Source organism: Pseudophryne corroboree, chromosome 1, assembly GCF_028390025.1.
Source record: "Pseudophryne corroboree isolate aPseCor3 chromosome 1, aPseCor3.hap2, whole genome shotgun sequence".
In the NCBI taxonomy this organism is placed as follows: domain Eukaryota; kingdom Metazoa; phylum Chordata; class Amphibia; order Anura; family Myobatrachidae; genus Pseudophryne; species Pseudophryne corroboree.
In genome coordinates, this window is record NC_086444.1 from 757,105,794 (window position 1) to 757,126,360 (window position 20,567).

Below are 20,567 nucleotides of genomic sequence, written 5' to 3' on the forward strand. Positions count from 1 at the left end.
GGGAGTGTCTGGGCGAACGCTGGGTGTGTTTGTGACGTCAAACCAGGAACGAAACTGACTGAACTGATCGCAATAGCTGAGTAAGTCTGGAGCTACTCAGAAACTGCTAAGAATTTTCTATTCGCAATTCTGCTAATCTTTCGTTCGCAATTCTGCTAAGCTAAGATACACTCCCAGAGGGCGGCGGCTTAGCGTGTGCAATGCTGCTAAAAGCAGCTAGCGAGCGAACAACTCGGAATGAGGGCCTAAGAGGGGACATGATCAACATCTACAAATATATAAGGGGTCAATACACAGAGCTTGGGATGGACCTGTTTTCTATAAGATCAGCACAGAGGACACGTGGTCACTCGCTTAGGTTAGAGGAGAGGAGTTTCCGCACATTGAGGCAAAAAGGTTTTTTCACAGTAAGGACAATACGTGTTTGGAATTCCCTGCCTGGGAGAGTAGTAACTGCGGACTCAGTCAACACCTTTAAGAATGGGTTAGATAAATTCTTATTGGATAAAGATATTCAGGGTTATGGTGCGTAGGCACGCATTATAGTTAATATAACTAGTCCTAACTTAAAAATAACTAGTCCTATAATAAGACTGCATAGGAGACCACAAATAGGTTGAACTCGATGGACAATTGTCTTTTTGCAACCTTAGTTACTATGTTACAGCTCTTATCGGAAGATAAACAACACAACAACACAAATTATGTATTTGTCATCTATATTATTGCTTTGAAAACTGTAAGAGGCATCCTATACTTATTGCTTTTATTAACTGCACCTTGCTAGTTATCTCATTTACCTCAACTGTTTCAGCGCCTGGTTTATTGGGAGACTAAGGCCGAGTACACATCAGAATGATATCGTCATGAATTGCCATATCGGAACTACATATCGTGCATATCGTCTGATGTCTATGCCTGATGGTGAGCTCCAACGGATGGCATGCAATATCTTCTGGTTGCCCGTGCTGCACGTCGTCCCATCGTTCATTACATCGGGTAGTATGTATCGGCAATCTGTCATGGCCTAGGGTGACTGGAAATCGCTCTGACCATCGGCATAATTGCAGGCTGTACTGATGTATACCTGGCTATAGAACGGTGAATGAATGTTCATGCTATTGGTGCATGACTATAAGACAATGTATGCAACTGAAAACTTAGCATCTGAATTCCTTACTATTTCGGCCAGACTATTAATTTGTTTTAGAGATTTAATTTTATGTATGCTAATTCTGGTAATTGAAGTATTACTGTCCCACTCCTGGGAGTTCATTAAGTCCATAAGTCAGCGTGATTTACTGTATGTTTTTACAATAAATGACATAGTAGTTTGACCCCGTATGTATAAGTTCCACCTGTTTTTCCCTGTAGTCTTTGTCCCCTGCCTCTGAAATCTGTATTTCTATATTCAAGTGCCTGGCCTACAAACAGTTTGTATTTGTTATTTTAGATTCTTGAGCCCTATAACCCTATTTAAATAGTAGATGTTTTGCTATAAGAACAGATCAGTTTTCTAAATACATAAATAAGACAAAAGGTATTGTGTATGTCAAACAAGATTTTCTGCAATGTTTCATCTCCATTTTTATTATCCATAATTATTATCACTTTTGGTATGTGTCTCAAACAGTCCAAATCAAATCTGGTTATGCCATGGTCTTCTCATAGGTGTACTTTTTGATCTTGTCTACAACCCACTCCCTGTAGGATGACACTCTGGTGAAGACCTGAGGTTTTCTGTCCAACATACAATTTTTGGGCCCAAAGCTTGCAATTCCTTTAACTTCCCAGACAGTGCCTGGAGCAGATTTGCAGTGCAGCGCCCCTTCAGCCTCACCCTGAAAAAAAGAGAGTAATAGTTATAGCAACAGTTATTTTTAAAGACGCTACCATATACTGCGGAGTAATTCACTCCTGTCCTCTGCCTGCGGCATGGAACGAGCTACACAAAAGTACTGTTTTTATTACATTCTTTCAGCTCTGCCAATAATTCCCACTGATATAATGCCCGTTGTAACACTGCCCTTACCATGGCATGTGTCTCACATCATGGAGCCAACATGGATGGAAAGGTTACGCACATCTCGGATGATTTTGGATTTGTGCATGCACAGGATCAGTACTGTGTATGTGCTGATCTGTGGATGCAATAATGGCCGCAGTGCTGGCATGGATGGATGGTGACGGGTAGCATTCTCAAACGTGGGAGCATGTTGGTCCCATTTTTGAGGCATGCTGAGGCCAGTGTCTGTGTATGGGAAATGTGTGGACTCTTTTTTGTACAGTAGAGTTATAAGCACGTTAAATAATAAACTTGGGTTTATGGATTTAATGCCTTTTCTATTGTAAATATGTAGCACCCAAATGTGGCTATAGGTAAAGAATGAATGTTTCAGTAAGCTATTTTCAAGAAGGAAGTGTGTGTGTGTGTGTGGGGGGGGGGGGGGTGGGGGGGTTGGGGAGAGATATAAAGGGAAGATGGGGACATCTCCACCACTGGGTGGCTAATGCTCCACTAATCCAGTACTTTAGAGCGAATAGCGGCGGATTGATCTACAAGCTCTTGCAAATGGGCAGTGATGAATGTACGTACTGCATACTGTACACACAGACCAATGGTCAGATGGAGAGACTAAAGAGGATTTTGGACGCTAACATATCCCTAACATCAATAGACCATAATGTACCTGTAACACGTTCGTTTGCGTCTGTGTACACTATGGTTTTATTTGTTGATTTGTCTGCGGGACTTGGAAGTTCACATATTCTTAATGTCAATGGACTATACTGTGGCTTTATCACGTTCATTTGCATCTGTATATACTGTACTACTGTATTTACGTCTGTACACTGTAATATACTGTATGACATACTGTAGAATATTGTAGCATAATGAGACGCACCAGTAAAGTAGTTCTTACTATGTATTTCGGTATTATATTTTAATGGAGACCACACGCATGCGCAATGGTGATTTTAAAAAGTGACATCTGGTGGATGATCGCAGGTATTACACTTAAAGGTAACGTCAAACGCTCTGTGCGCCTCCCTACGACTAGGCGTGCCTCCTTATTCGCGATCAGGCTGCGTATGCCTGATCGCGACTAACGCCTCAGCCAGCCAAGATAACAGAGGCTGCATCTGTACAGCAATTATAAAGAAAACTAATGGAACACTGGAAAACACCAAGTGAAAGAAGTGGTAATTCTGATTCGAATCATCAACAAGTACTATGTAAAGTCTTCCCTCCTAAACATTCTTTTCCATATACAGGAGGTAGTAATAATTCTAAACTGTAGACTTCCACTTATCCTTCTAACAAGGTAAAATCTATATATCCGTCCACAGCCTGTATGTATTCACCTGCTTAGACCTTCCTTCCCACACAATAATTAGCAGTTTATTATATGCACTTGTGATACTAACTTGGTTACATACTGTATTTCCTTAACTTCCCCTCCTCTCCACAGAGTCTCAATGTCTTTCCTCACCCCTTTATCCGTGCCCGTCTTTGTCTCTCTTTGGTTAGCAGTCTCTACCATTTGAGACTGAATTGAAACATCTGCAACCAATTCTTATAAAATATATTGCTTTGATGTCTTTTTATGCACACTAAGGACAGGTACACATCAGGACAATATTGGCATGATTTGCTGTATCGGAATGACATATCATGCATATCGTCTGATGTGTATGCCTGATGGCACACTCGCATTTGGCACACTGCACATTATCTGTGTGCAGATTTTTTATTTGAATTACATTAAATTGCGACATTACTATTTAATGCGCAGCTCTTTTTATTTTTTATTTTTTATTTCCTTCATATTATTGGAGGTTTTTGCGTATTCCTTCTTCAGATGTATATATTTAGCGATGTTAGAGCCTAGTGAGACTTAATTTCTTCATTTTAGATTAGCAGTCTCTGCAAATAGTTTTTTAGGACCAGGAGCGATCGGGCTGGCTTTTAATTGATAGTTCCCGCATCTGTGAATTGCACATTGCACTTTCCATGCCGCTGAATATAACCTCAGTGTAACATGTTAAGACTAATCACAATGTGTACAATATTGCACATGTAACTAATAATAGATCATGCAGTGGATAGATTCCTAACTGGAAGCATACAGTATAATGCAGATCTAACCTAACATCTTACCTAGTGCTGTACTAGCTAATGAACCATGGGCAGAGGCGGATTGGCCATAGGGTCTACAGGGAAGATTCCCGGTGGGCCGACGCACCCGTGGGGCCTGTTTTGTTTGAGGACATGTGGTCATTTTATAGACATAATGAATAAGATGCAAAACAATTTGCATATATGAAAATGACTTTGCCACTTAGCCTGTGATTGCAGATGATCTAGTGTATGCTCTGTCTGCCTGCTTGGCTGACATATAAGATTGAGTGAATAGTGATTGGGACACGGTTGGTGTAATAAGCAAGAAAATATATCTTTCTAAAGAATTATATAGTTTCCTAAATTCTAAAGGTGTATCATATAATGTGCTCATAACATTTAATTTTATTTCCTTTTAACTTCCCTTTGATGCTGGACATCCCCACTATCTGGAAAGTCTTGGGGGGAGGGTGCTGCTGCCATGGCCCATGGCTAGACCTTACACCTCTGGTGCTGCCCAAGTGGGGCCACTAGTACAATTTTTTTCCAGGGCCGCTTTTTGTTCCCAATCCGCCCCTGACCATGGGCCTAATTCAGACCTGATCACAAAGGTGCGTTTTTTGCATCCCTGCGATCAGGTAGTTGCCGCCTACAGGAGGAGGGTATTACCTTTTTCCAGCAGTGCAATCACATTCATTGTCAGAGCTGCACAAACATAAGTTTGTGCAGTCTCTGCATTGCCCAGGACTTACTCAGCCGCTGCTATGATCGGGGCTGGAGCTGACATCAGAAACCCTCCTTCAAAACGCTGGGTCCCGCCTGCGTTTTTCCGGACACTCCCTGGAAATGGTCAGTTGCCACCCACAAACGGCCTCTTCCTGTCAATCACCTTGCTATCGCCGGTGTGTTCGTAATTTTCGCACCATCCCATCGCTGACTGGCGATCCCTGTTGCTGCAGTCCGACGCACCTGCGCATTGCGGTGCATATGCGTGCGCAGTTCAGACCTGATCGCCCGCTGTGCGAAAATGCACAGCAACGATCAGTTCTGAATTACCCCCCATATCCAGTGTACATATCCGGCACATTTCTGCTATAAATGCACTATCTGTGACCTAGGAAAATTGTTCATCCAGTGTAGACATCTTTTCAGTTGTGTGTATCTTAAAATAACATTAGAATTGTCCTTAGTACTAGACACCTCGGGTCTTGAAAGAATCCACATTTTCACTTAAAGTAAATGAAAATCCAGGTACATGATATAGTGACTTACCCTGCAACTAGACTTAAGTTTTTCAGGAGATTCAAAGCCAGCACAGACCATCGATGCAGTTAATTGGCTCTGCCAAAATTTAGACTGACTGCAACTTTCATAGGACATGACAGGTACTGGCACGTGAAACCTTGCCTTGGATGTAACAGAACTCGGTCCACCTACAAGAAAATATGTTTTAAATAAAAAAACAAAAGCAACATAAAAATTTATAATAGTCCTGTGTTAAAGATACATGTTTACATGACAGAATAAACTATTTTTATTATATAGGTTTAATATGAGCATTGGATATATAAGGCCAAGTAGGAACCTTATTATGGAAGCCCACCACTAACTGAAAATTACATTGTGGTATAATATTTGAATTAATAAATAACATGGGAAATATATTTGGAGATTTTTTTTCTTCTTCTCATTAAAGGGAAGCCAGTCACCACTGTCATGTGTAATACCCTGTATTAGGCATACTTGAGGTGAACACTAACATTCAGGGTCCCTTCATATCCATCCTGAATGAGAGACATTTTTCCCTCATTGTGGAGCTCATGTAGAGATGGGTGTAAGTCCAAAACTAAGGCATGAAATGGAGGCATCTTTAAGTGGAGTATGGCGTAGTCTTTATGCAGGCTGAAACATATTTAGCCATTGCACCTCTGCAGTGGTTGGGCATGCTGGTGTTTGTAGTATAACAAGCTCCAACATACCTATTGCTATCAGGGTATTCTGGCTTTTCAGGAGCCACAAATGGCATTTTTTTGCCTATGGGGCCCACTGGGACCTGTACTGCGCCACACCCACACACTGAGTTTACAAATAGTTAAATAGAAGTTTAGACACTCTCACGCCATTTCTCATTCAACAATTTATTACACACCTAATTCCTGGGGTCAGGGGGAAGGGGTCTTCTTTGGTCTCTGTCGGTAGCCACAGGTGGAAAAAGAGCCTCATTGGTACTGCATGATTTGCTCCTTATGAGTCCCCAATATGAATGTGAAAGAACTAGTGTTTCCCATCTGTAGGGGCATTGGCATTTCTATAATGGGTGCAGTGTGTGCGGTGCACAAGGGAGGGCCCACACCGCACCCATTTCTCCTATACAGGGCCGGCTCTAGGCACGTTCGACTAGAGCGGCCGCGCGGGGCGCCACCCTTAATGGGCGCCGCGCGCTGGCGCCGCCATAGTCTTACCTGGAGCCGGCCCTGTACACTGCTGGCAGCTCTCCCCACCGTCCCCGGCCTTTCAAAACTGTGCGCTGCGCGGCGCCGGCGTCTGACGTCAGACGCCGCGCAGCGCGCACCAAGCAGCCGGGAACAGTCGGTGGCCCTCAGGCTCAACAGCAGCACGTCCCCTCCCAGCGTCGCCGCAGGTATGTTGGGATCGTCGGGGCCGGGCACTGGCACTGTGTGTGGGGGCACTGGCACTATGTGGGGGCATTGGCACTGTGTGGGGGCATATCTGCACTGTGGGGGCACTGGCACTGTGTGGGGGCATATCTGCACTGTGGGGGCACTGGCACAGTGTGGGGGCATATCTGTCGCTGTGGGGTCATATCTGCACTGTGGGGGCATTTATGAATCTTGCACTGTGGGGGCATTGGCACTATGTGGGGGCATTGGCACTGTGTGGGGGCATATCTGCACTGTGGGGGCACTGGCACTGTGTGGGGGCATATCTGCACTGTGGGGGCACTGGCACTGTGTGGGGGCATATCTGCACTGTGGGGGCACTGGCACAGTGTGGGGGCATATCTGTCGCTGTGGGGTCATATCTGCACTGTGGGGGCATTTATGAATCTTGCACTGTGGGGGCATTTATGTATCTGGCACTGTGGGGGCATTTATCTGGCACTGTGGGGGGCATTCATTTATCTGGCAGTGCGGGGGGGGCATTTATCTGTGCACTGTGAGGGGGCATTAATGTATCTGGCACTGTGGGGGCATTTCTGGCACTGTGGGGGCATATCTGCGCTGTGGGGGCATGTATGTATCTGCACTGTGGGGGCATGTATGTATCTGGCACTGTGGGGGCATGTATGTATCTGGCACTGTGGGGGCATGTATGTATCTGGCACTGTGGGGGTATTTATGTATCTGGCACTGTGGGGGTATATCTGCACTGTGGGGGCACTTATTTATCTGGCACTGTGGGGGGCATTTATTTATCTGGCACTGTGGGGGCATATCTGGCACTGGGGCATATCTGGCACTGGGGCATATCTGGCACTGTGGGGGCATATCTGGCACTGTGGGGGCATATCTGGCACTGGGGGCATTAATGTATCTGACACTGTGGGGGGAAATAATGCATCTGGCACTGGGGGCATTTATGCATCTGGCAATGTGTGGGCATTTATGTATCTGGCACTGGGGGCATTTATGTATCTGGCCCTGTGGGGGCATATCTGGCACTGTGGGGGCAATTTTATATATGGCACTGTGGGGACAATTTTATATATGGCACTGTGGGGACATATCTGGCACTGTGTGGGCATTTTTATATCTGGCACTGTGTGGGCACTTATGTATCTGGCACTCTGTGGCCATTTATGTAGCTGGCACTGCTGGGGGGGGCATGTCGCGTGTAGCTGGCACTGCTGGGGGGCATGTCGCGTGTAGCTGGCACTGCTGGGGGGCATGTCGCGTGTAGCTGGCACTGCTGGGGGGCATGTCGCGTGTAGCTGGCACTGCTGGGGGGCATGTCGCGTGTAGCTGGCACTGCTGGGGGGCATGTCGCGTGTAGCTGGCACTGCTGGGGGGCATGTCGCGTGTAGCTGGCACTGCTGGGGGGCATGTCGCGTGTAGCTGGCACTGCTGGGGGGCATGTCGCGTGTAGCTGGCACTGCTGGGGGGCATGTCGCGTGTAGCTGGCACTGCTGGGGGGCATGTCGCGTGTAGCTGGCACTGCTGGGGGGCATGTCGCGTGTAGCTGGCACTGCTGGGGGGCATGTCGCGTGTAGCTGGCACTGCTGGGGGGCTTGTCGCGTGTAGCTGGCACTGCTGGGGGGCTTGTCGCGTGTAGCTGGCACTGCTGGGGGGCTTGTCGCGTGTAGCTGGCACTGCTGGGGGGCTTGTCGCGTGTAGCTGGCACTGCTGGGGGCCGTGTCATGTAGTGTTCCCGCTAGGCGTCTGTGGCTAGGCAATGTGTCTCAGTGCTGTGCCTGGCGCAAAGTGTATAGGAGGTTCTACCTGGTGCAGTGTGTATTAGCTGCACTACTGTGTGGTGTAATGCAAATTGCCACTATTATGTGGCCACGTACCTTCCCCACGAAGTAACTCCCCTTAATTTTTGCTGCGCGCCTTCGGCGCGCACTGTCCATTCTTTGACATATAGGTATGGGAACAACAAGCAGTATGTACATCATTTTGCCCTCCTAACTTAAAAATGTGCCCTCCCTGTGATCAGCACCATGCCCTAAAAAGTGAACACTATCATGTGTAGCTGGCACTGCTGCGGGGCATGTCATGTGTAGCTGGCACTGCTGCGGGGCATGTCATGTGTAGCTAGCACTGCTGCGGGGCATGTCGTGTATCTGGCACTATACTGGAGACATTGTGTGTAAGGAACACTACTGTGGCTATGTGTAAGGCTGCTAATTGTGTGAAAATATGTTTATAGTTTGATGATATGAAGTTATGAGACCACGCCCACTTTTCCAGAGGCCACACCCACTTTTCCGGAAGCGCGCGCGCCTTCGGCGCGCGCATGGGGGGGGGGGGGGGGCGCTTTTACATTTTCTCGCTCAGGGTGCTAGTAGGCCTGGAGCCGGCCCTGCTCCTATACTTACCTTTCCGGAGTCCATCGCTGACCGTCTGTGGGCCCCCTCCTCTCACGTAGCCGTCGCGCTGCTGCTAGCGCAATGAACACTAGAGACTCTGGCACAGTGCCAAAGTCTACAGCATATGCGCAGGACTCTGAAAAAATGGTGCGGCTGCCATTTTCAGACTCCTGCGCATGCGCTGTAGACTCTGGCACTGTGCCAGAGTCTAGTTCGCTCAGAGCGCTAGCAGCGGCGCAACGGCTACGGGAGAGGAGGGGGCCCACACACGGAGACTGCACTCGGGTCCCCTCCTCTCTAGAGACGCCCCTGACTAGGGGATTCCCATGGTATAAAGTCATGTAATCAAAAGGTCGACATTCATAAAGGTGACGCCACAATGCCAACAGTTATGATGTTGACATTGTTAAATTGTCGACAGGCAACGTGTCAGAATGTTGACCAGTAGAAAGTTGACATTTTAACTGGAGGTCAATGAAGCACTAGAGAGAGGGTTACAGGTAGGAATTAGGGTTAGCGATAGAGGAGAAGTCACAGTCACATGACTGCTGGAACCCTGAAGATGCCGCTGGATTGGTTTGGAGCAAGTGAGTCACCGCTGGGCTACCAGGGACGATATGTCAACATTGTAACGTGTCAACATTTCATCACTTTCTACATGACGAATTTCGACATTATGACATATCATACCCAGGGGTAAATTTACTAAGATAGGAGTTCTATTTAAGATGGGATGTTACCCATAGCAACCAATCAGATTCTACATCTCATTTATCTAGCACCTTATAGAAGATAATATCTGGAATCTGATTGGTTGCTATGGGTAACATCCGATCTTTAACAGAACTCCCATCTTAGTAAATTTACCCCCCAGTCTGGTGTGAAAGTGGTGGGAAATTTTCATTGTAATACATTGAAGTGATACGCTGCTAGCATATATTATGCTGTTATCATACACAGTTTATGTAATATGCTCAGTTGCAGGCCTCTTAAGAAATCTGCGACTCTGCATATTGCACAAATTGTGCATTTTTCATGGACGCAATTTATGCCTAGATTTTTAGAGAAATTGCCTCCACCTCTATATCAGCCCCTGAGGGAAATAGAGGCTTCCATGTGAGACTGGTACACTGATGCAAGTTCCACCTTGGAAACCCCCTAGTCTAGAGCGACAGCTTCCGCTATGGTGAGGCCAATCCCAGTAGTAGCTACAGTACCTTCTTGTATCTATTACACATAAAAATAGCAACAGATTTGTAGACAATATATTTTTTATTATTCAGTTCCAGCTTCTCAGTTGTGTTTACTTTGGAAAAAGTAGTTTTGAAGGTTTAACTAATTAAACCTCTCTGTTTCGTAACACTTTTTACTTTAGAATAACCGCTCTCCCTGTATTTAGGGGTGTGGTATGTCTTGCTGGCGCTTGGGATCCCGGCGCCCAGCATACCGGCGCCGGGATCGTGACCACCGGAATGCCAGCAGCGGGGCGAGTGCAAAAGAGCCCCGCTGTGGGCACGGTGGCACACTATACTATTTATTCTCCCTCCGGGGGTGTCGTGGGCACCCCAAGAGGGAGAATACTTGTCGGTATACCGGCGGTCAGGATTCCGGTGTCAGTATGCTGAGCGCTGGGATCCCGACAGCCTGTATATGAAGTGCCACCCGTATTGAGGCAGCTAAATATTGGGACTTCTGTACCCCATATAAAGCCTTTAGTGTGATACTGTTTCTCAGACTGTAGATCTGTGTTTAAGTGAGTGGAGGTAAAGATAATCATAGTACCTGTGGCAGCCGCCCAACCAGTCCAGTAGCAGAGTTCCGTTGGTGGTGAGATATCTCCAGAATGAGGCAAGCAGACAGGTTGTATATGGGACACCTTCTCTGACAGATGCAACAGCGCTATGTCATGAGAATGGTCATTGCTCTGTGGATATGAAAACTCCTCATGTCTGATAAAAGCATCGGTTCCAACGCATTTCTGTGACATTTCAGATCCAAAGCAAACCCTCAAAGATTCAAGCTCCTGGTTACTGTGTGGGAAAAAAAAATATGCGAGGATTGTGAGGCAGATATGAGAGAAAGGGGAGATATTGATATGAGATTTGAGATGTATGATTGCATGATGCTGTTGTGGGGTTTGTAGGTGAGTGTAAGTAATGGCAGTTGGTTACAACTGTCTACCTTTACTTACATATTGGATATCTAATACCATTGAATCTTTTACTTATGTTTCAGTGGAACCAGTAACTAACCTCATCACATGCTTTATTCCTATATTGAACTGTCTCCTGGGATAACAAAATGTAAGTGACCTCTGGCTGGTTCTGCCTCCACAGTTGTGTAAGGGCCTGATTCAGATTAGCAAAGCAAAAAAGCCCACAATTGGGCCAGATGTACCATGTGCAGAGAGAGTTAGATTTGGGTGGGTTATTTTGTTTCTGTGCAGAGTTAATACTGGCTGCTTAATTTTTACGCTGCAATTTAGAATTCAGTTTGTACACACCCCACCCAAATCTAACTCTCTCTGCACATGTTACACAGTGCATCCGGAAAGTATTCACAGCGCTTCCCTTTTTCCACATTTTGTTATGTTACAGCCTTAGTCCAAACTGGAATAAATTTATTTTTTCCCTCAAAATTCTACACACAATACCCCATAAAGACAATGTGAAAAAGGTGTTTTTTTTTAGATATTTGCAAATTTATTACAAATAAAAAACTAAGAAATCACATGTACATAAGTATTCACAGCCTTTGCCATGAAGCTCAAAATCGAGCTCAGGTGCATCCTGTTCCCACTGATCATCCTTGAGATGTTCCTACAGTTTAATTGGAGTCCACCTGTGGTAAATTCAGTTGATTTGACATGATTTGGAAAGGCACACACCTGTCTATATATAAGGTCCCACATTTGGAAAGGCACACACCTGTCTATATATAAGGTCCCACACTTGACAGTGCATGTCTGAGCACAAACCAAGCATGAAGTCAAAGCAATTGTCTGTAGACCTCTGAGACACGATTGTCTCGAGGCACAAATCTGGGGAAGTGTATAGAAAAATATCTACTGCTTTGAAGGTCCCAATGAGCACAGTGCCCTCCATCATCCATAAATGGAAGAAGTTTGGAACCACCAGGACTCTTCCTAGAGCCGGCCGGCCGTCTAAACTGAGCAATCGGGGGAGAAGGGCCCTAGTCAGGGAGGTGACCAAGAACCCGATGGTCACTCTATCAGAGCTACAGAATTCCTCTGTGGAGAGAGGAGAACCTTCCAGAAAGATAACCATCTCTGCAGCAATCCACCAATTAGGCCTGTATGGTAGAGTGACCAGACGGAAGCCACTCCTTAGTAAAAAAAAAGCACATGGCAGCCCGCCTGGAATTTGCCAAAATGTACCTGAAGGACTCTCAGACCATGAGAAACAAAATTCTCTGGTCTGATGAGACAAACATTGAACTCTTTTGCGTGAATGCCAGGCGTCATGTTTGGAGGAAACCAGGCATGGTGGTGGCAGCATCATGCTGTAGGGATGTTTATCAGCGCCAGGAACTGGAAGTCAGGATATAGGGAAAGATGAATGCAGCAGTGTACAGAGACATCCTGGATGAAAACCTGCACCAGAGCGCTCTTGACCTCAGACTGGATGGTTCATCTTTCAGCAGGACAACGACCCTAAGCACACAGCCAAAACATCAAAGGAGTGGCTTCAAGACAACTCTGTGAATGTCCTTGAGTGGCCCAGCCAGAGCCCAGACTGGAATCCGGTTAAACATCTCTGGAGAGATCTGAAAATGGCTGTGCACCGACGCTTCCAATCAAACCCAATGGAGCTTGAGAGGCGTTGCAAAAAAGAATGGGCAAAACCGCCCAAAGATAGGTGTGCCAAGCTTGTGTCATCATATTCAAAAAGACTTGAGGCTGTAATTGCTGCCAAAGGTGCATCAACAAAGTATTGAGCAAAGGCTGTGACTACTTATGTACATGTGATTTCTTAGTTTTTTTTATTTTTAATACATTTGCAAAAATGTCAAAAAAAAACTTTTTCACATTGTCATTATGGGGTACTGTGTGTAGAATTTTGAGGGAAAAATAAATTTATTCCAGTTTGGAATAAGGCTGTAACATAACAAAATGTGGAAAAAGTGAAGAGCTGTGAATTCTTTCCAGATGCACTGTATCTGCCCCACCTGCACTGAACATGGTTTTGCCCATTTGTGAGCTTTTTTCATTGCTAACAAACCTGAATCAGGCCCTAAGTTATCAACTATAACCAAGTCTAAAGCTTAATACAATGGGCCTGACTCAGAGATGGACGAAAATGCAATGCTGCATACAAGCAGCATTGTATTTCTTGTCCGATCTCCAGGAGGGGCATGCAGGAGACGTCTCAGTAGAAGAGAAGCCTCCTGCATGTAGCTGCGATCCCAGCACTGCGACCGACGCTGCAAGCTGGGATCCCACATTGTGACCATCTCAGCTGACTATTGGAAGCGGGGGATTCGAGTTCAGGAACTCTGCATGATATCTCCAATTCTCCACCCCCTCAACGCCTTTGCTTGTCAGGCAGCGGCAGAGGGAAAGTTTTTACGAGACCGCAAGGCCCCATATGTGAATGTGCATAACGGACCTTGCGCAGCTGCACATTCACGATATTTAGGAATCTGCGTGCTGCAGCAGGCCACTGGTCAGGTCTGAATTAGGCCCAATTTGTGTTTATGTTTGGTTGCATGTTTCTGATTGTATTGCATACCTTTTATTGTATCTGTTAAGCTGGCAGTGCTAGTGGAAGTGCAAGAAGAAAGGGAAGTGTAGCTGATATCAGTTATAGGGGGAGGTACCAACCAATCATTAACTGTCATTTTACAGGCTGTGTTTGAAAACAAACAGACAGGAGCTGATTGGTTGGTACTTTATCTCTTTCTCCAAGCTTTTATAAATGTCGCCAACAGGGGGAAAGCATTGAAAAGAAGGATCGCTACAGAAAGAAGGGGTGAAGGTGGGGTCAGGGGTGTGTGCACAAGTAGAAATAAACAATATAGATTAGAGTTAAGTGGTGACATGCATAAGGTGGCATGGTGTGGGGAGCTGGGGGAGGGGGATTATGAGAATTCCAAGTAGGTGAAAACAGAATTGATAACAGGTATTGGAGAGCCCCCAAAACATTACACACTTTACCGAAGGCAAGGCATATGTGACAGCGATGAAGATGTATATGTTGGATGAGAACGCTCTGTGATGTCTCCTTATCTGTCTAGCGCTAGGACCCCCGAACTGCCAGAGGTGCAACCTCCTGCCCCTGAATGTCTTCTGAATGGAGACTGTTTAAAACCCCATCCCATATTACCACTGTGTCACAACCACTAGCTATAGTATAATCCACTGACACCACTGGATATATATACATACTGGGGTGTGCTTCACACTTGGATAAGCTGAATGGAGATACAGTTTTGGCACCTTACAATGGCACCACTGACCACTCTATGGAGCATAATACCCCAGAATCAGAGTCATCTCCATGATGGGTGCAGTGTGCGCGTTGCACATGGGCCCCTGAGACAGGGTCCCCTACACCGCACACCCTGCACCCATTTCCTCTTACATACTCACCTCTCTGAGTCCCTTATAGGCGGCAGCATCTCTGTAAGTCCCAGGGAAAATGGAGCAGTGGCCAGTTTCCAGTATTCTGCACATGAGCAGTGGGGAAATCGCTGGAAGCTCCTAGTGCTCATACTCTACTACGCTGCTGCTGGATAGAGAGGACGGGGCATGGACAGAGGCTGCACACGGGCCTCCTCCTCTCTTGCCCAGAATGTTACAGTATATATAACTACTCACATGTCCATACAATGCGCAGCTAGCAGGATCCATTGTGAGTTTATCAGTGACCCTGCACACCTATGCTGGAATGGTAGGTAAGGCCTGGAGCGGCTCTGCAACCAAAGGAAAGAAAATGCATTTAGTACACAAGTGAGAGAAGCAGAAACGGTGCATACAGTATCAGTGGTTCCCAAACTTTTCTGAATCACGGGGCCCAAGAGTATCAGAATCTCTTTCATGTTACCGCTAGGTTTAAAAGTTTCTTAATAAGAAATATAGATATTAAAAAATATTAAATTAAGTAAAATGAGTTTATATGTCATCCTTGGTTCAGTCATGTGGTGAGGGTCAGGATTCACACAGTGTTACAGATGGCACACAGTTTGGGAACCACTGCCTGGTCTCTACAGATCTGCAATCAACTATAAAGTGACTAAATGAAAATGTAACTGTTACTCTTTAGATAAATTAGGTTAAGAGAACATGCCTTCCAGAATTAACTCCATTGAACTACTGTACATGTCTGTTGTGCAGTAAAATATATATATATTTTCTTCAAAATTATACCAGTAAGTAAAAGTCAGTGGAGTAAATTTCTAACTGAATAATGTGCATGTCATAGTGGGGCTGATTCTAATGGTGCATACACATGGAGCGATTTCTACTATGAGCGATTTTGTCTGAGCGATTTACCTTTAACTGGCAATTTTGACTATCTGTACCAGCGATTTTGACTAAGTGTGCAATCGATTTTGGCTATGGGCGATTTTGACTAACTCATTTAAATAGGAGGATGCTTTTACTTTTCCAGCAACATAGTGAAAATTGACTTGCCTGCACAGTCTATTTTTCCCAGCAATAGCAACCTGGCGGGGACGCGCATCGCTATCACTCGCTGTGTACACACGGAGCAATATGCACTAACTTTCTTAGTGATTTTGACTATATAGTCAAAATTGCTGAGCCATATCACGCCGTGTGTACACACCTTAAGAGTGAAACAGAAAAAAAGCAAATAACTGTGCACCTTGGTAAATACATGTTGCTTTGCAGGTGGGGCAAATTTAAAAGCTTCAGAGAGTTAAGGTGCCGACACACTAGGACGATATTGTGCCTTTTGGCATGATATCGATGCATCGGGCTGATTTATAGCGAGTAATTGGACCACATCGAGTGTGGTTCACTTACGATTTCGGTCTGAGGCGCGCTCCCGAGGGTCATAAGCAGGGTTTTCAGATCTTATCTGCAGCAGGTAAGATTTGGCCCTGTCGCTTGCGATGATGTGCTTTACGCTAGATTGCATGCGATCTAACGTTAGTACATCGTGAGTGAGGTGACCTGGACTCACAATATCGTGAGTCCAGGAGCTGCCGGAGGCTGGCGGGTGGTTGAAGGGGTATCGCATGCGACGGAGTGCATGCGATACCTCTTCCTAGTGTATGGGCACCTTTAGATTTAAGAGGGGAATGTCCAAGGTTAAATCTAAATTACAGTGTAAAAATAAAGCTGTCCAGTGTTTGTGGTCTATCTGCAAAACAGCTAGTATTTACCATTGGATACAAAATAATAAATGTATTTGTATCTCTTGCATTGCAATATGGTTTGTTCCACATTTAAGGAGTTTTTTGATCTGCTCCCCACTCAGAATCAGCACTAGTGTACAGTATTTATGCTGTGTTTATTTTTTCTGGTTTGTGTAGGTGTAAGGATCAGTTGGCAAAGAAGTCCCCTTCCTTCCCGACTGCTTGGTTACCATCATAGGCGCTGGAACAGGGATAGGGGGGGGGGGGATATTTGAGAGATACCAGTCAAAGTGCTCGTAGCGGGCCACAGTGCACTCGTTATCTACAGTTAATATAGGCAGTGTCAAGACGGAGATAATAACCTTTCTGGCTGCTCCACATCCTCTTCCTCACAGCTTTTATCCGCCTGCAGCCAGGGCTCTACTCCCCCCTGCACCTAGCTCCAACCCCTGCAGTATGTGGTAATTTAATGTGGTCTGGCCCCTCCTCTGTGACCAGTCCTGTGCCCTTCTCATGTCCCACTTTATATAATCCTCACCTCTTTCCCCTCAGCTCCCCTGTGTATTCCCACCCCCTTCCCTCATGGCACCTCCCCCCATTTCCAGTCAGGTTCAGCTGAAAGTATACCCTGTAGAGTCTCATTACAGTACCTCAGTCACTCACATGTAAAATGTATGTATCCCTGTATCCCATCGCTATAGCGACTAAGGGGGTAATTCAGAGTTGATTGCAGCAGCAAATTTGTTAGCAGTTAGGCAAAACTATGGCCCTCATTCCGAGTTGATCGCACCAAGCAACTTTTTGCTGCTGGTGCGATCAACTAATCTCCGCCTATGGTTGGTCATTCCGAGTTGTTCGCTCGCTATCAGTTTTTAGCAGGCGTGCAAACGCTATGCCGCCTCCCACTGGGAGTGTATTTTAGTTTAGCAGAAGTGCGAACGAAAGGATCGCAGAGCGACTACGAAAAAATTTGGTGCAGTTTTAGAGTAGCTTCAGACCTACTCAGCGCTTGCGATGACTTCAGACTATTCAGTTCCTGTTTTGACATCACGAACACGCCCTGCGTTTTTCCTGGCACGCCTGCGTTTTTTTGAACACTCCCTGAAAACGGTCAGTTGACACCCAGAAACGCCCACTTCCTGTCAATCACTCTGCGGCCAGCAGTGCGACTGACCTTGTGTGAAACTACATAGTTTGTTGTAATAGTATGATGCGCGTGTGCGCATTGTGCCGCATACGCATGGGCAGAAGTGCCATTTTTTTGCCTGATCGCTGCGCAGCGACCAAAAACAGCTAGCGATCGACTCGGAATGACCCCCATGGGGGAGTGTATTTTAGTATAGCAGAGCTGCGATCGCTTGTGCAGCCCTGCTATGCTAAAAAAGTTTCACACAAAACAAGACCAGCCCTGGACATACTTATGACGGGTCCAGCGATGATGGTCACGGCTTTGACGTCAGACATCTGCCCTCCGTTCGCCTGGACACGCCTGCGTTTTTCTTACCACTCCCCGAAAACGGCTTCAAACGGTCAGTTGACGCCCCAGAATGCCTTACTGCTGTCAATCTTCTTGCGGTTGCCGCTGCGACCACTTTCTTCGCTGTCAGCATGCGCATTCCAGCCCCGATCGCACCGCTGCAAATGAGTGCAGCGTGCGATCGGGTCGGAATGAGGGCCCATGTGCACTGCAAGTGGGGCAGATATAACATGTGCAGAGAGAGTTAGATTTGGGTGGGTTATTTTGTTTCTGTGTAGGGTAAATACTTGCTGCTTTATTTTTACACTGCAATTTAGATTTCAGTTTGAACACATCCCACCCAAATCTAACTCTCTCTGCACATGTTATATCTGCCCCCCCCCCTTCCTGCAGTGCACATGGTTTTGCCCCACTGCTAACAAATTTGCTACTACAATCAGGTCTAATTTAGAACTGGTCGCACGCAGGCTATTTTTTGCACTGCTAACCATCCATAGCTTGTTCCATACCAACCTCCAATGCTGGCAGTCATCTCACCCAGAAACATGTATCCGTTTTGAGTGTGTGTTACCTAATTACACATGACATTGTAACACTATAAAACAAATATTTCCTGTAAAACATGTACCTGGTATGCTGCTCTTTTCTGAGGATGAGTCAGAGAATTGCACACTGTAGAAGCATTACATGTCAGTTGTAGTGGTGACTAAACCAGTACAGGAGAGGGAGGGGGTGGACAGAGCACATTGTGCTGGTAAGTTTCATCTGTCACCTGACATTAAAAATAAATCAAAACAAAACTTCTGTCAGTTCATTTACCTCCCATTCCCTGACGAGGCCTCTGAGAGCAGGGGCGGATCCAGAAAAAAATTACAGGGGGGGCACATAAGGGACGTGGCTTCGTTGGAATGGGCGTGGCTTCGTTGGAATGGGCGTGGTATTGCAGGAAAAGACTACCTTATACCCCAGTTTTGCAACCTGCACGCCCAGACGTTGGCCACCACAGAAAAGAAAAATAATCCTGAATCATGCCCCTTACATTATTTGTCATTTTTCCTCCTTATAGTAATGCCCAGTATACATTATTCCACATACTGCAATGGCCCTTAGACATTATTCCACACACAATAATGCACATGACACAATATGCACACACTGTAATGCCCCAGACACATTATGCCACACACCGTAATGCCTGTGACACATTATGACAGGAATCACAATGCCCGTTATACATTATGCTACACACTGCACTGCCCCTGATACATTATAGCACATACAATGTCTGGGACACATTATGCCACACACTGCAATGACCTTGAGACATTATACCACAATGCCCGTGATATAGTATACCATACACGTAATGCCTGTGACACATACCGCAATGCCCGTTATACCCTATGCCACACACCGCAATGCCCGTTATATATTATGCCACACTGTAATAACCCTGAGACATTATACCACATACCACAATGCCCGTGATATAGTATACCACACACCGTAATGCCTGACACATTATGACACACACCGCAATGTCCGTGATACATTATGCCACACACTGCAATGACCCTGAGACATTATACCACATATCACAATGCCAGCGATAGAGTATACCATACACCGTAATGCCTGCGACACATTATGACACACACCGCAATGTCCGTGATACATTATGCCACACACCGTAATGCCCATTACACATTAAGTCCTACAGTAAGGCTTCTAATTACTTTTCAAATACCTGCTCGTTGTCAGGGGTTTCATGCACTGGGTGTCATGCTCGTTGCCAGGGGTTTCATGCTCTTGGTTCCATGCACGGTGCCAGGGGTTTTCATGCTCAGGGTGTCATGCTCGTTGCCAGGGGTTTCATGCACTGGGTGTCATGCTCGTTGCCAGGGGTTTCATGCACTGGGTGTCATGCTCGTTGCCAGGGGTTTCATGCACTGGGTGTCATGCTCGTTGCTAGGAGGTAGTCCTTGTTGCTAGGGCTGTGCTCCCAGTGCCACATATGTCCCCAGTGCCAGATATTCCCCCACGGTGCCAGGTACTCACATGCCCCCAGTGCCAAATATAGCCCCCCCCATGTGCCAGGTACACATATACCCCCAGTGCCAGATATTCCCCGACAGTGCCACATATGCCCCCAGTGCTATATATGCCCCCATTGCCACATATGCCCCAGTGCCAGATATTCCCCCCCCCCCCCCAGTGCCACATATGCCCCCAGTGCCAGACAATGCCCCAGTGCCAGATATCCCTTCCCTGCCAGTTATTCCCCCCAGTGCCAGATATCCCCCCCCCCAGTGCCACATATGCCCCCAGTGCCAGATATCCCCCCCCCAGTGCCAGATATGCCCCCAGTGCCAGATATTCTCCCCAGTGCCAGATATGTCCCCAGTGCCAGATATTCGCCCCCCCCCCTCCCTGCAAATATGCCCCCAGTGCCAGATATTCCCCCCCAGTGCGTCCCCCGTCCCCCCCCTTCCTCCGCCGCCGCCGCCGCCGCCGCTGCTCCCCCCGCTCCCCTGCTGTTAGGAGGGACACGGAGGGCACAGTGCACGCCTCCC

At 46.4% G+C, this 20,567-nt stretch overlaps 1 protein-coding gene across 1 annotated transcript in view; it reads right to left on the reverse strand.

Annotated features, from left to right (window-relative positions):
- Positions 1-1,562: 1,562 nt before the first annotated feature.
- The window catches only part of LOC135049439 (ovochymase-2-like), a 207,572-nt gene continuing 188,567 nt past the window's right edge, over positions 1,563-20,567 (reverse strand). Inside the window, exons 24-27 of the mRNA XM_063955640.1 lie at positions 15,013-15,107; positions 10,956-11,203; positions 5,396-5,556; positions 1,563-1,841 (exon numbers count right to left, since the gene is read on the reverse strand). Of these exons, the coding sequence (XP_063811710.1) occupies positions 1,650-1,841; positions 5,396-5,556; positions 10,956-11,203; positions 15,013-15,107 (696 nt within the window). The 3' untranslated portion in view covers positions 1,563-1,649. The remainder of the gene's footprint in view (positions 1,842-5,395; positions 5,557-10,955; positions 11,204-15,012; positions 15,108-20,567) is intronic.